The 16,839-nt window shown below is 39.3% G+C and overlaps 1 protein-coding gene across 1 annotated transcript; it reads right to left on the reverse strand.

Moving 5' to 3' along the window:
• Positions 1 to 5,920: 5,920 nt before the first annotated feature.
• On the reverse strand, positions 5,921 to 16,469 carry LOC149835846 (putative polygalacturonase). The gene is made up of 6 exons (XM_090009663.1): positions 16,449 to 16,469; positions 15,954 to 16,304; positions 14,106 to 14,226; positions 12,788 to 12,962; positions 7,388 to 7,458; positions 5,921 to 6,624 (listed from the first exon to the last, which is right to left on the reverse strand). Exons 1-6 carry the CDS (start codon positions 16,467 to 16,469, stop codon positions 5,921 to 5,923), a joined length of 1,443 nt encoding a protein of 480 aa, XP_089865789.1.
• Between the last annotated feature and the right edge of the window lie 370 nt (positions 16,470 to 16,839).

Raw genomic sequence — 16,839 nt, forward strand, 5'->3', positions numbered from 1 at the left:
TTTCATTGTTTTTGTATAGAAGCAAATTCTGACAAATTTATCGTAATGTGAGTAGGCTTGTAGCACTCTTCTACTATGAGAGGATGCACAACTGAACCTTTTTGCTGTGTTTTGCTTGGTGTTGTGTGATGCACACCAACTGTTCAGTGAATTGCCTAATCGACAATTTGTTGCGATTTTGCAGAGCCTTTGATTTTTCAGGTTTCGCTACCATACATTGGCAACATATTCCTAAACTAAGTTTGTAAAATATACATTCTTGTTGTTTGGTATTAATCTAGTGTGTTTTAACGTTATGTTGCTTAAGCATCATGGCGTAGTATCACATTTAGCGAATCATGCTTAGAAATACCTAATTTGATGGTTTTACATTAAATAAATTAATGAATATGTTGATTATGTTATTAACATAATTAGTTTAACGTATTAACATTGTTAAGCATGTTTTATAATTTTGAAATTTAGATTATGCCTTATAAATTTCACCGCACGCTAATTGTTTGGTAAAATGCTTAAGAATAGATTTCTGGTTTGAATGCGGTTTGAAAAATATTTTCAAAAGTTGAATATGCATATTTGAAACTTCATTTTAAAGTGGGTTTATAGACTTTATGAATATGCACTTGATTCTATAGTTTTGCGTCATAAATATTCACTTGAGTGTGCGCGATTGGGCGTAGTTAACCATGTTAACACACACATTGCAAGTTCGGTCTTCACACGTGCATGTGCATAGTTTGCATTCACAAATAGAAGTTTTTTAGAAGCAGTTATTCAATTAATTGTAATAACATAAATGCTTAGAATTGTATATATTGCAATGCACAAATTGTTTTGCAGGTACAAAAAAAATGATACTTAAATGCTATGCATCACTTGCGGCTAGAAAATCCATGCATAATGAATGCAATGCAAAATAAAAATTGGGTAAGTATATATGATGCAAGTGCATCATATAATGAATTTATTTTTATTGTATGTAACACCTTAATGCACACATACCACTTAGTTGTGGATGTTTAAGATTGTTGTGATTGTAGTTCGAAGATCATGCTCAGCATAATTTAAATGTATGGGAATAGAAGTGTTTTTTTTGTTATGGTTCATGAGATCATGCTTGTCATGATTTTAAATAATGTAATGTGAAGTATGTTTGCTACATGTACATGTTTGAGCATGCATTTATATGAAATGAATGTTGCTTGATTGATGTGATGACATGACTATTATGATTGCTTGTATAAAATGATATTTTTGCAAAGCATGCCATTCATGCAAAGAATGTATCATGAATGTATGATTTGAAATGAATGAATCAAGTATATGAAGATGATTGGGTTCTATCATGCATGTATCAAAGAATGGATCACGAATCTATCATGTTTGTGAGTTGAATTATGATGTGATATGTATCATGCATGAGAAATTGAATCATATACGACATGTTTTATGCATAAAAATATGTATAGTTGAATCATGCATAAGCCATATTGTGGATGAATCGTGCATGAAAGCTTGTTATAAATGAATCATACATGAGAGCATGTGTAGATGAATAATAGCATGATAGAATCATGTATGAAAGTATAATGTATGAAGGCATAAATAAATATGTCATGTAGTATGCATGAGGGTATATATAGTTACAAGATGATATATGGCAATGCATGAAAGCATGTAAGATTAAGTCATGCATATGACATAGATTGTTTAGTCATGCGTGAGGGCATAAACTTTTGGTATCATGCATGAGGGTATGAGAGAATTATCCCATGAGATAATGACATTAGAATGTGACTTATAACTTAATAATAAAGATAACTCTGGACCATGGGTCTATTTGACGTGCCGGTGAAACTTAATAAAAAATGTCATTCTTACCCAGAATGAAAAAAAGAAAAGACTAAGAATGCCTGAAGTATATTTAAATAAAAATAAAGTAAACACAGTTGAAAGTGGACAAAGCAAACATGATTAAAGATAGAACATAGTAGTATTAGGCCATGCCAGATTGCCTGCAATTCATTCAAGTTCATACTAAAAAATGAATCATGAATAGTTTTGTTCTTATAATAGACACAGGAAGAAATGTTACAGTTCTGGGTTCTGGGCAAGAATCCATGTGCTTCTTGAGGTCTAGGTTAAGATACTCAAAAACCAAGTACAAGTGCTTTTCACTGTGTACAACATCTTGCAATCTGTAATTCACAATAACTCTATCATCAGCGAAGGCTGACAAGCATTTTATCTGTCTACATACACCTCAAACAGTGAATATAAGTACAGATATCAATATGACATAAATAAGTCAAGACATGAATCACATATTACAGGCATTCAGATTAATAGATGGAATAACCCTAAATGTATTTTACTGAAACAGAAGAAGCTGAATCTGCAACAACCATCGAGTAAGTTCATCAGGGAGAAGAAAATTTCTAAGTCAAGCACAAGGCCAATTTACAACATAGCAGTTGCAAAAGCAAACTTCAACAATCCAAAGCCAACTTTGTACAAAATGGGCAACTAAAGTAACTAAATAAACCGAGTTCTTGTAACTAAACTATTCAATTGCTCTTTGCCTCTGAAAGCATTTGTTGTTTACATTGATGAGAGACAGTAAGTCCTGACCTTCCACATCACAACATTTGTAACAAAAAACATTTCCCAAGTAATAGTGAGTACGAACCCAGCTCATAGACTGGAATGAAAAATTCCCAACAAGAAACATAATCAATGAAACATCCAGCATGAAATCCTACTAACTTATAATCAACAAAGACAAAAAAAGGCAACATATAAATTACACCAAAACAGAGGCAGCATTAGAACCTGCCTATATTCCCATGCTGCATCTCTTTGAGCAAGGAGATCTCGCATACTGCTGTGCTGGGGACTTCCAAAGCCCTTCCTGCTGATATTAGAGCAGCAAAAATATTTACATATAAATCTCAAAAGTCAACTTTAAAGTTCTGAAGCTTATCATAGCTCTGTACACAAGCATCCATTCTCCCTAAATGATAAAAAATCTGTGACTCTAGTTGCAGAACATTGGGATTTTTCTCCTTTGCTTTTAAACAATCTAGTGCTTCTTGAAGCCTATTATGCCTGTAACTCTGCACTAGAAATGCCTGCAACACCCTTGTTGCAGAAGACCTCAAAAGCTTCTTTGAGTGCCTGTCGCAGTCATGATGGTGGTGATGATGGTGGTAGTGATGGTGAAGGTGGAATTTAAACTTGTTATGATGATGGTAGTGGTGATGGAGGTGGAATATAAACTTGTTATGATGATGATGATGGTGGTGGTGGTGGAATTGATAAAGGTAAGAACTGGAACAAAGTTTGAGAGAGATATACCTGAGGACCAGGGAAACCACCAACGGGCCATCCGAGGGGCCAGTGAACATCCTTCTGAAGGAGGGTGTACTCCTGCTCAATACCATACCTGAGCGGCTGAGCCCCAAAGACGTGGAAAATAAGTAGAAAACCAAAAAAGCAAGAAACCACAAACATAGCAAATGAATCAATTAATAAATTAAAAAATAAATTCAATCAAATATATCCCAACCCATTAAGCAATAATAAAACAAAAGTTTTCCTCCATTTTTTCTAATCACTAAAATGGAAAAAAAATCATTCAAATACATCCATCCCTTTAAACAGTTGTAAATCAAAACTTTTCCTAAATTTATTTTCCTAACAAAAGTTACCAAATAAGACCTCCTGTTTGTGGGAATTGGCTCGTTTGTTGGCGTGTATGCATCACACAATAAGACCTCCTCGTTCTTCTTCGCTTGGACCTTCGGCTGAGCCCTCGCCCTTTTCTTCCCTCTCTTCCGTTTCCTGCTCCCGCTCTGGCTTGACTCCGGGACGCCACCATCCCCCACCACCTCAACCACATCGACGACGACCATTTCCACATCCAGCGGTGCATCGTCGACGACCACGTCTCCAACTTCGCAAAGAGGCGACGAAACGAGCTCCTCCAAGTCGACGCCTTCGAAAGGCCGGAAACCTGAATCAAAGAAGCCATTCTCATCCTCAGCTAGCTCCAAAGGTGGCAAAACGTCGAATTCCAAAGGGTGGTAGACGTCGATGGCAGCTTCTTCGTCCATGGTGAGTTTCTCCCTCACATCGTCGTCAAAATCGCCTGATTCCTCCTTAAGCGAAGGGCATCTGGTTTTCCTAGGGTTTCTTCTTCTTCTTGGGGTTTCGGTTAGCTAACCTGCCTTCTCTCCTTGAGAACTCACCCTTCGTCGTCCACTCCTGTAGCAATAGAAGAAGGTCCCGTTTAAGAATGGAGAGGATTGTTCCTCTTCATATACCCTTCTTTTCTTTATCTTATTATCTGAAAATTGCTGAAACGACCTTGGATTTTTGCGATATCATAAATTTTTGAGGAAATATCAAACGACCCTGGATCATCAACGGCGTCGAGGAAGAGATCGGGAAGGGATTCCTCCTCCCCTAGGGTTTCCGCCATTAACGGTATAGTGGACGAGCTTCTCTCTGGCATACTCCGCAAAAATTTTGAAGAGGGAGGGAGAATTTGGTGCTCTTGGCAGTTTATATCGAGAAGTAGCAAGGGATTTTGCGACGGAAAACTTCTGCCCCAAAATTCATCGTAAATTAGCAATGAAAAACTTTTGCTGCTCATCCGCCGCGAAATTGCGATAACATTTTCCGTCGCTACGCCATTGCTAATTTGCGATGAATTTTGCGACATAAGTTTTTCCGTCGTTAATTTACGACGGCTAGTTTTCTCTGGTTAATCCATCGCAAATGTGCGACCAAAATAATTGGTCACAAATTTTCATCCCTAATTAACTATTTTCTTGTAGTGTTCCATGCCTTTGATTAAGCTAGTCCTTCACAGTTCCAAAAAAGGGAGAAAGCCTAGAAGGATAGAAATTGAGATGCGGTGTGGATGTGAAGTAACTCATTCGAGCTTGCTCTGTTTGCTTGAATAGTTCCCCAAAGGGATTTCCTTCAGGTTGCCATTCCATTGAGATGTAATCCTCCACTGGCTTCGTGCTAATGGAACGAGTGCTAATCTTTTGGTCATGTATTCTCATTGTCTTTTCTTTCCTTAAAAAAAGTAAGTCTAGCCGAGTGTGTGTGTTTAACTTGCCATTCATCAGGCCCCACCGGGTAAGCTGCTACCCATTCTAAAACCCGTATTAATTGCCATCCATCCAAACTCTTTTAAAATAATGTACTTTTTTCTCTATCCAACAATTCCATGCTAGCATCATGCGTTAAGGCAAATTTGAACACTTACATCTTGCCTCACTCTTCACGCATCAAATGTCGTACCCACTTCTTACTTGGTAACCATGGTCTGCATAGTACTTTGTTACTGTGAAAAAAAGTTATATACATTTTGCTGTTGTAAAGGTACATTACATTTTACCAACGGGGGCTCCCGTTGTTTGGTAGAGCTGTTAGTGCACGTCACCTTGTGTTGGGACGTTGTATAAGCTGTATAACTGGTGGGGGGTCGGACTAACCCCAGCTTGCCTATAAAAAAAAAGGTAAACATTTTGTTGTTGTATGCATGCATGATTCGTATATCCATATCAGAACAGCGTTTGGATCAAGGATCATCGTTTTCAGAAATTTATGCTCCTCATTTCTCATTTTAATCTCGCCTTCAAAACAATTTGAGACTTTATAGTCAAGGTTTTCATCTTGACATATAAACTGTACTGCTGGTCATGACTTGACCACCTGCTGATTTTGTGCTGATACTTTCCTCTTCTTGTACTAAGGTGCTCCTCTATGAAACAATACAAATAATAAGAAACTATATATGTGCCGGAAAGTCTATATATATATATATATATATATATATATATATATATATATATATATATATATATATATATATATATATATAAAATCTCTCTCTCTCTCTCATCTATCTGGTCCTGTGGGCCGTGCAATACTTCAATTTGACCTGATCTATTGGAGCGTTCTGCTCAGGAAACGGGCAAGGGGCCTTCAACTGACCCTGAGACAGCAGTTCACACGGCGCTGGCTTGACACCACCTGACACCCCATGGACACTGGTGCAGTTCCATGCTGGCTTTTTCGACGTTATGTTGGCCATAGAAATGGTAACATTAGATATGCAGATCCCCGTGTACGGCGCCTCCGGAATCCCTTCCATTTTCGCTGCAAAAGTTGCATTCTCGACGACCATATTGCTGTAACTGATCCCGGCCACGACGGGAAGTGCAGTGGGATCAAATTTGTCATCAGGATGGTCTCCATAGAAACCTGTCATTCTGAAGGCCCATTTCATGTTCTTCATGCTCATGCCTCTAACAAAGATGCTCTTCACGAAGCCTCCCCTGCCGGGTGTGCTTTTCACTCTGACCCCTATCTCGGAGTCTATCGCCGTTATGTCTTCGGCGTGGACGTCCTGTATCCCGCCGGACATTTCGCTGCCGAGTGCAATTACGGCACTTGTAGGAGATATGCAGGTGAGCCTTCGAATATAGATGTGCTCGCTGGGCATCCCAAATTTGATGCCATACTCATCCCACCCGCTCTTTATTGCAATGCAATCATCTCCAGAGACTATGTAGCAGTCCTCTATTCGCACTTGGGAGCAAGAATCTGTGAGGAAAAAAATTGGATTTTAATACACACTCGCAGATCAATAAGCTATATCGTTATTTGATTAAAATAGAGAGATTGGGTAATCATATGGAAACACCTTAATTTAGATGATTAAGAAACTAAGAACATTTGTTCACCAGCTTGGTCTGTTAAAACATTGTTGTTCATCACCAAAAGAGTGTTATTTTCAATTAGTTCTGTTTAACGTAGACATCTTAGAATGGCAGATAAATAATTAATACAGAAAGACATCATTTTATATATCTATTCAAATTTTAGTTTTTTTTTTCATTTTTTCTTTTTTGATGACGAGTAACCCTCTCCCAAGCGAAGAAAACCCTGAGTGGGGCCCCACAACCACCCTTCCTTCCGTGACCCACCTGGGCCACCTCTGAAACCTACGGACACACCAGTGCTTGATCAGCCGTCTTCATCTCAACGCCCTCACAACCACCCGGCAGGCCACGCCAGCGACACTTACAGACCTATCTTCTGCTTGGTATTTTCAAAACGGGCCCATGTTTTTCTGAAAGAGCAATTCTAGGACGCTCTTTTCAATGAAATTCTCAAATAGGGACGTCAGTCAGCCTGATTAGCAATGTGTTTTCAGCAAACATGTGCTCTGTTTTTGAAATATCAGTCAAAAGAAGGGCCTCTAAACGAGATTTCTTTTTTTTGTTGAGTTTGTATGTGTGTGTTTGAACGTGCATGTATGTATGTATGAGAGAGAGAGAGCAATTTTAACGTTAGATTCACAAACCAGGGTCAATGCCATCGGTGTTGGGCGAGTGCACAGGTGCAAGAATAGTGACGCCTTGAATGATGACATTCCTGCATGTTTTATCGTGGTTAGTAACACGAGCTGGATACCCTTCATGGTGCTGCATGAGTTCGAGCTATGTCACATGGACGTGTCCAAAGGACACAGGACACGCTACATTTGTACAGTATATCATTAGAAATAGAATATAAGAGGGCAAGACAGGCATAAATTGAATAATCCCTGTGACATCCAAAGAGTGTGAGCAAAAGCAAAGCATTGATTAAAATAGTGATAACAAAAATAATACAAAGTAGGGTTGATTAGAGCTAGGGGTGCAAATTAAGGATCAGATACGGGCCAGGTCATGTCAGACCAAGTATCCGAATTTTGTGCACTACATGTCAGTCCAAATCTGATTAATATCCAATGATATAAGATTGAATCTACGTCCAAAACATATACATCACCACTGGATCTAGTAAAACAAGAACGAAATTAAGTTTTACATGCAAAAACTTCAAATGGGAGAAATTAGATCTTAATATGATCCTAGCTCAAAGTAAAAATTGGGATCGGGGTTCTGGAATGGTTTGGTCAAGCTCTTGGAGAAATTTATGCAAAGTGTTAAAGTAGTGGTTGGAAGGGAAGACAATACACGATTTTGGAGAGACGTCTGGATTTTGGAGACCCCACTTCGAGATAAATTTTCAGATTTATTCCACATTTTTAGAGGTACGGGGTGTGTGGTGCAGATCTAAATATTGGCTATGGCCACAACAACACCACAGTTCAGTAGCAGCAACATATCATGCGTTTATTGGATGGCGTGCAGCCAACGACCGCTGATGATGTGCTTCGTTGGGTTCATGACAGGGAGGGACATTTTTCTGTAGCGGCATGCTATTCGGCACTGGCCGTGACCATGGTTACTTGGCTGCCAAAAAGATGCCTTTGTGGGGGAAGGATTACCCCAAGGTCCTCTCTTCATGGTTGGTTGGTGCTCCACCGCAGAGTGAAAATGGAAAGCTATTTACGTAATGTTGGTTTCAGCCTTGCTAGCATGTGCAGACTGTGCAAACAGTATCGAATGCACAGAGCATCTCTTTTCCGAATGCACATGGATTGAAGAATTACAGGTTAGATTCTGGAAACAAGCACTTTCAGATCAGATTAGTCGGCCGCGGGACCTGCTAATATTGGGCCGGCATAATGAGAGGAGTGACATGGATTGGAGACACTGGGTATTCGGTTCCTGAAGACATATTTTTCTCCATCGTAAGAAAATAAATTTTGAAGAGGTGGTTCCTAGTTTAGGACTGATTTTTTATAGAACTGTGAGGAAAATACGGGACTCGTCTAAAGCAACATTCCAGGCCTATTTCAACACTCAAGCTCCGATTGTTTTATCTAAACGAGTTCTAAATTGAGCTCCATCTTGGTTTGTTTATACAAATGTTCCAAACTGGATCATTTTGTTGGATATTTGGATCCAGATCCAACCTATTGGGTGACTTAGTGAGGTAGTGAGCATGATAGTGGAGGGCAGTCAATGTCATAAGGATGGAGGTTACATGCCACATTCACTGTATGCCCTCTTTCTCATCCACTATATAAAGGGGTGGCTGCTTGCATTGGATGAGGAGCAACTATTGTCATACATTATCAGCCTCAGCCTAGCCTACATTCAGTTCAGTGGGTTTAGGGTCCTACTCATCGTCGACCTTAGGTAGGGCTCATCTTGGGCGTCGACTGACTGAGGAGAACGCCAAGCACCCGCACATGCACTCTATAGCATCTTCAGGTATGTTTTTTGTATATGTTTATGTGGGAAATGCCAACATTGAGTATATTAAATCGAGGCAATCACTCGTACCAGTGCCTGGCCGAGCAAAATGACCCTATCAACGCATGGGTTTGGGGGTTTTCAAAACCCTAGTTAATGCATGTTGCCGGACGCCGACAACTTTGTTGGTGCCGCTGGTTGAATGTACCGTCGTTGAAAGGTGGGAGGAGCGATGTCATCCAGCGTCGCTGTTTGCCCGATCCTCATTCCATTTTTTTCAAGATTGGCCGCCGGATCGTCGAAACCCCACATTATTTTTTTTTCTATAAGAGGGGTTTCTGGCCTTAGGTCGATGATCGGGAAGAGGGGATTATTGCCAGGGTTCGTCGATTCACCGACGATCTCACCGATGGCGTTCGCAGCATGGAGGTGGTGCGAAATCTTTGTTTGAAGTTTTTTAGAGTTCCTGCGGTGGTGCGGTGCAGACTCGTCGATGTGCATCACCTTGGTGTCATCAGAGGGGGTGCGTCGTCGGTTAGGCACCGATGTTGGTCACTGCATGACAACGTGGGTCATCGTAGGACGACGAAGAGGAGAAACCCTTTTGATTTCTCAGAAAAATGCAAACATAAACCCTTGGGTTTATGTTTCTTTTTATGGTGGAACCAGACCAGATCTGGCTTTATGACCCCATAATAGGCTCGATCCAAACCATTTTGGGTGGACCGGGTTTGCCATTTTTTATTGGATCAGACCCGAACCAATAATGGTTTCATGTTTGGGTTTGATCCAGGCAAGACCTGAGTCCATTTCGGACCGGGTCAACCCCGAGTAAAGTTTGAACTGGGTTAGCCCTACGTCCATTTCAGACCGGGTCAGACCCGGGTCCTTTTCAGACCAGGTCAGACCCGAGTCCATTTCTGACCGAGTCAGCCCCGGATCTATTTCAGACCGGGTGAGTCTCGAGTCCTGTTTGAACCGGATCAGACCCATGCTTCTGCAAGGTCCAAACAATATTTGAAATTGAACCAGATCTGTGACTGATATGGCCCTTTTGGGGACCGGTTCAGAGCCATTTTGACTGATTCCTTCCAGTTTTTCACCAGTTTTGAGATGCTAAGACCTTGTTTTCATAAATGAATGAAGATACAGGGATTTTGACATACGATTATAGGGTTTTATGAACTTTTGTTCATATTTGCTACTGGTTCATAAGATTTTGAACCAGTTTAGGGCCGTTTCAAACCAGTTTGGGGTATTTTTAAACCAGTTCCCTTTTTGTGGACCCCGAGTTTTACCCATATGAGTATACTTTTGTTATTTTTCATGATTTAAAAAGTGTTTATTCTAAATAATGCATGACTTATGCATGTTAATTTATGTGCTTCATGTTGGTTAAGTTATGCATTATGGTTTTAAGCATGATATATAACTAAATTCATGATAATTAGTTTATGCATATTAGTTGAAGCATGAACTTGTATTTTTTGTCATGAATATACATGCATTTACATGTGTGCATGGGCATACTCCATAATATAAATATATTTTCGGTAAAAGATCTTAATTGACTAATTCATGTAATCACCAAAGTGATCTAAGTCGTATTTATTAATGACTCTTTGAACCATATTAAGATTCATTATTATGATTATGTGTGAATTTATAAAATATTGATTTTACCCAAAGGTAGGTCATTGTATTCTAAATTTATACAGGGTGTGATAGTAGATGTGTATTTTAACCCATAAAGCATGTTCGTACCCAAATGTACAGTGTTGAATTGGCGATGATTATATGATCTGCTAGTTTTACCAACTGAAGTCAATTCCTTGTGAATTGAAGAGATGAAGCAACTATGGGTATTGTCATTTCTATCAAAGTGGAATGATAATGACTCAACTATACTTGTCTCAGAAAATGTGAATAATAAGGGGTCTCATATTTACCTTTTCAATATAAATCTCGTATAGGGCGATTTATCTTCCACTCATACAGAGAATAAAACAACTGTTCTAAAGGCTATCTATGAGAAGTAAGAGCGCTTAAAAGGATGTCCATGAGAAGTGAGAGTGTTCAAATAATCTTAGCCTATTGCTTTTAGCAATTGTGAGTGACTCAGAATATTTGAGGTAACATCTCTCACTGCAGGTCAATGAAGATATTTCTGAAATCCATTGGGACAAAAATTATTGATTTTATACGAGATTTTATCTCAGGCCATTTGGATAAGAAGCTTCATTATAGATCTTAGGATTGTAGATTCTATTGAGAAACCACTAAAGATCTTTTATTATAATGAATCAGCTGTGTCCTTTTCAAATAACACAAAGAGCTCAATCTCGTGTCAACACATGAAGTTAAAATACTTTGTTGTTAAAGAAATGATTGAAAATCATCTTGAATGTATTGATACAATTGAGACGAAGAAAAGGACTGTGGATCCCCCTTACTAAAGGGCTAGCATCAGAATTGTATTCTAACATGTAAAGGGGGTGAGTCTCTTTTATTCCTTCTGATGTATGACAATACATTAAGTGATCATATTTGTATATATGAATTTGATTCTCTATGGTTTTGTAAATTATTGATTTTGCATAAAAGATCTCTCATATAGGTTAGAGAGAATAACAATATTAAAGGACCAATAGAATATATAAGAGAACAACCTATTCATAAATGTGATTTTAAACATGCTTAAGCATTGAAGGTCAATTGTAGTGTAGTATATGGGAATATGGCATTTCATAAAGGAGTGTTCATCTCCCTGACTCATTTGATTCATCATTGTGATAAAGGGTAGCATAAGAACCCACTTGAAGAATTAAATTGAGATAATGGTATAAACCTCGATTTAATATACTTTTAGTGTTAATGGGTCAAGTGAGAGAATGTTGGACGTTTGGATCCGGGTCTAACCCATTGGGTGACCCGGTTTGACATTAAAAGTTTAGTGGGGTAGTGGGTATGAGAGTGGAGGGCAGTTAATGTCATAAGAAAGGAGGTTACGTGAATGTGGAATGTCCACATTCATTGTTGGGGCACGTACTGGCTGCCCCCTTATTAAAAGGGGGGCTAGTGTACCACACGGCTCCCCATTTTACTAAAAGAGGAAAACACTTATATGTTTGCTCCACCTGAACACTTAACCATGCCTCCTTTTCGCAGCCCACCGGGTAGGCATGGTCTAGTGTTATGGGCTGACCAGTGATGATTTTTTCAATATCCACCGCACATCATGGTGGTACCGAGTACCACCATGGAGAGCCTATGAAGGGAATTTCTGTACCAGGAAATCTTGGTAGTATGGAAATGCCCCCCGATACAACGATATATGGTGGATATTGAAAATCATCACTGTTGGAGATTTTCATTAATATCACCTGATCCCAACCCGGGGCACCAGCCACTACCTGGCACCCCATTGTTGGGCAGAACACTTTATAAATGTTCTGTCCCGAACACTAGATCTGTTTCAGGTAGTACACCCAAACCACCATTGTAGGCTCCCTACTAATAGATCTATCAACATACATATGTTGATCATTACATACTTCATATGTGTACATATATATGTAGAATGTACGCGAGAAATATAGAGAGACAATACAGACCTGCTATAGACGGGATGAATGTTCCAAGAAGGTGAGTTGACGAGTGTAATGTTTGATATGTAAACACCAGTGCTGAACATGAGCTCTATGAGAAATCCTCGAGTATATTTAAGCTCCTTCTTATGATATTTGTCCCACCAAGATGCACCCTGACCGTCGATCGTGCCATTATCACCTTAAATCAACAAAAGAAAATACAAACCAACATTTTCTTAGTTATTGTGGTTATTCAGAAATATCGTTTTGTCAGTACTATATTTGCATTTGAATGTTATTCTCATCCACTGTTGTATGTGCACCGCACAAGATCCTGCAGAGTCTTCCTTCAGTGGAAACAGAATTTGCACCTCTCCCATACATGGGGTTACCAGTAGGGCCAGAAGATGAGACAAGCTGCTCATGGTTCGGGGCTTGTGTTTGGGCTCATAAAGAGCTTATTCAAACTCCTGAAATAGATCCGGCTGTGCTTAGTTCATATAAACTCATTAATTAATAATAATAAAGTAATTGTTATTATATTCATGAAAAAAATCTCTTAAAAAAATAATAAATATATTTTACTTATATTTTATATCATAGAGTAGATGGTTCAAGTGTTTGGCTTGCAAGCAATAAGTTTCTAGTTAAGTCCTTTTTTTTTATAACAATGGAAACCACACCGAGGACTGGTTCACTTAATGGGCCCACCTCCCTACGAGGCAAAACTCTAGGATGGGGACACGACCACCCAGCCCTACCTACCCAACCGTGATAAAGCAACAGCAGCTAGCCCCCATGCACCAAAGGGAATTGATCCTGGGCGTTCAGCTTAACACAGGACCCTGCTGACCACACGGGTAAGTCCTATTGCTTACAGGTTTTACACAATATATTTATTTTGTAAATAAGCCAGTTTGAACTTGGCACAGAAGGTTTAGAGTAGTCCAAGTTCTATTATCTATAATTTTGAAAAATTTGTAAATGAGCCAGCTCGAGATCGGCTCATTTAACTCGGGCTCATCATGAGCTCGAACTCAACTCAGATGACACAAGAACAAGCTGAGCATGAACATATTCTGTTGGGTTCATTTGGCTTGTTTTCCAGCCCTAGTTATCAGGGTGTATGGTGGCAGGACTTCGAATTCTGGGGCTGCTTGCGAGAAAAGAGGCACAGGTTTTTTGTTTATTTCTGTGAAAGCCCTCAATTTTCCGTGGCACACAAACGCACCAGTAGTAACAATAATATGGAAAGCTTTTCTTTGTCACAGAGGAGGGCATCATCAGTAGTTCTCACAAATCTTAATATAATTGACTATAATTTCTGGTTAAAGAAAATTACCTGTAATGACCACATCAGTAAGGTGTGTTCCGAAGATAAGACTGCTGTATCTTCCACCAGGCTCATCCCTCCCTCTCCCATAAGAAGGCAAGGGATCCACAAGAGGCCACTCATTGATGTCCTGTTATTTGCATGAATATAAGAAGATGATTTTAAATAATATTTAACCCAAGGGAAATAGTGTTGACCCTTGGGAATGAAGAGCATAAGATTCATCACCACGACAATTGGGACATTGGCATTTGGCACTTCCAGTTCATTTATTAGGAATCACACTTTGGATGGAGCGGTTTTGATGCATCTAAGAGTGGATTAAGTCTGTTTGGAAACTAGCAGCTATTAAACAAAACTGTGTTCAATCATGAAATTTAGGTGCATTGTGTGCTGTTGATTTGTGAAATTCGTAAGAAAACCTACTTGCCCATTAGAATCAAACGATTCAAAACATGTTATTCTCTAAACAATTGGTGTACATCATGTCTGTAAGAATTGATTCAACAAAAAAGTAAAGAAAACGTGAAAATGAGTGGTTTCTATCAAAGAGTATGATACAGTCGAGTGCAGCTAATAATTTCCCATATGTATGAGTTAAACCAAATTTGAACTCTTTATATTAATATTAGCAGCACTCAAATGACACTTTTAAAAGTATAAAGTTATTTTTGAAGATTAAAGAAAGTTAATTTTTGCATTTTCAAATTAAATTTAAAAAAGAACATTTTTTACTTAAACTTTTTTCCCTTTAAAATAACATACATTCTACTCTACATGTACCTACATATTTTCAAAACTGCTAATTAAGGGTTTAAAGTTGTATATATATATTTATATATATATATATATATATAGAGAGAGAGAGAGAGAGAGAGAGAGAGAGTTGGGTTCATATTGAGTATGGTTGGATCCAGACCCATAACTTTCGGCTGGGGTTTGAGTTCAATTGAACCAGCATTTAGGAGAAGGGAAAAATAAGAATCTTATCAAAAAAATTGGAAGAAACAAAAAAGACTGAACCCGGAAACCAAGGTGGATCAAACAATATGGCTTATGTCACAAGGATTCGTGGGCTCGCGAACACGGGATGCAGGTTCTACTCACAAATTCAAAATTGTTTTAAAAAATGGGTCATGAGAACACATTTTTTAATAAAAAAATTGAGTCAATAAAAAACTATTTTTTGATATTTTATTAGTTATAATGCTTTTATCATTGAAATATTATTTAAAAGTAACAAAAAATATTTTAAAATATTAAAATAACAGCTGTACAAATCTGTGTCTGAAACCCACATGTTTGCACACATCACTAGGAGCGCTCAACTAAAATGGCATGTCCCTGAGACAGAGCATATGGCGCCATATGGAAATCCTGACCATTGTAATCAAGGACAAGGTTGGACCATGCACCCATGAACGTGAATCCCATTATATGACATATGACAGGATCCATCTTATGTCAATCCTAGCCATCCAACAACAGTTAGAATTACTCCATGAACTGTTCACTAATCCTAGCCATCGATCAAGTTGGATGGCTCGTTTCGACATATGACCACGGCATCTATGTTATAGGATAGGAATCGATGGCAGGAAGGGGTACCCACGATGGGGATGACTTCGGGAACGAGTGTAACTCAGTTGGCATCGTGGCCGTCCAGCTGTCTATACATACATCCTGGCCATCCAAATGCATTGACTTGGATGACTAGGATGGTCATATGATGCACTACGTTATATGTCATCAGATCTGATCCTTTTTCCTGACATCAATATCAACCTCAAAAACAGATCCATTCTCACAAAAAAACAAGGGCGACCCAATTCTCGGCCACCATGCACAATGACCCACCTGAGTGCCGAGGATAACGGCGTCACGGTGGAGATAGAGAGTGAAGTTGCTCGTCAGATTGAAGCTCCCCGTCAGCCACCTCCCGGCCGGGATGTACAGCAGGCTGCCGCCGGCCGACGCAAACTGGCTGAGGTTGGCGACCGCTCCCTGAAAGGCCTTTGTGTTCAGGGTGACCCCATCGCCCACCCCGCCAAAGTCCTTTATCGACGCGCTGTGAGCACGGCAAAACGGAGCCGAGTAGCCGAACGACGGCGGTCCATGCACCGCACTCTTCCCAGCTTCCCTGCACTCCCCTTGCACACTAAGAAGGCCCAATACCATTGCCACCACCACCATCCATTTCATCATAGACTGCACCAAATTTGCCAAATGAAGAAGAAACGAATGAATTAAAAAAGAGTCTCAACCAACAGAGAAAGAAACATGCATGGTTGTCTGACAAAGAATTAGATGAATAGAAGAGAAAGACAAAATGGGAAAGAGAAAGGGTATTACCTCATTGGTGTGAGGATCCATGGCTACCAACAATTTCTGGGACTATGGAGAGAGGCCACCCTCTTATATAGAGAAACTCTCCCCATACCATCCTTCCATTTTTGAGTCCAGCAGATGTGCCCTTTTCTTCCTATGAAATGATTCCCTATAATCTCGTATGTCCACTGGCTTGTAATAGTTTTCTAAAGATGGCTCAAAAAGTTTTTTTACGATAAAGTAGGTGTGAAATAAGATGGGATTTTTGTAAGGAATTGTTTTCATGGAGGGGCATAAAAAGACCATGGCTATAAACAGTTAACCTTTTTCCGGGTGTTAGTTAATTTCGTAAGGAACCCCAACTAAAACGGGACTTGTTGGTAGTAATTAATAAACTTCTGGTCGTTTTAACCCA

Source organism: Nuphar pumila, chromosome 6, assembly GCF_984573655.1.
Source record: "Nuphar pumila chromosome 6, dmNupPumi1.hap1.1, whole genome shotgun sequence".
Lineage (NCBI taxonomy): Eukaryota > Viridiplantae > Streptophyta > Magnoliopsida > Nymphaeales > Nymphaeaceae > Nuphar > Nuphar pumila.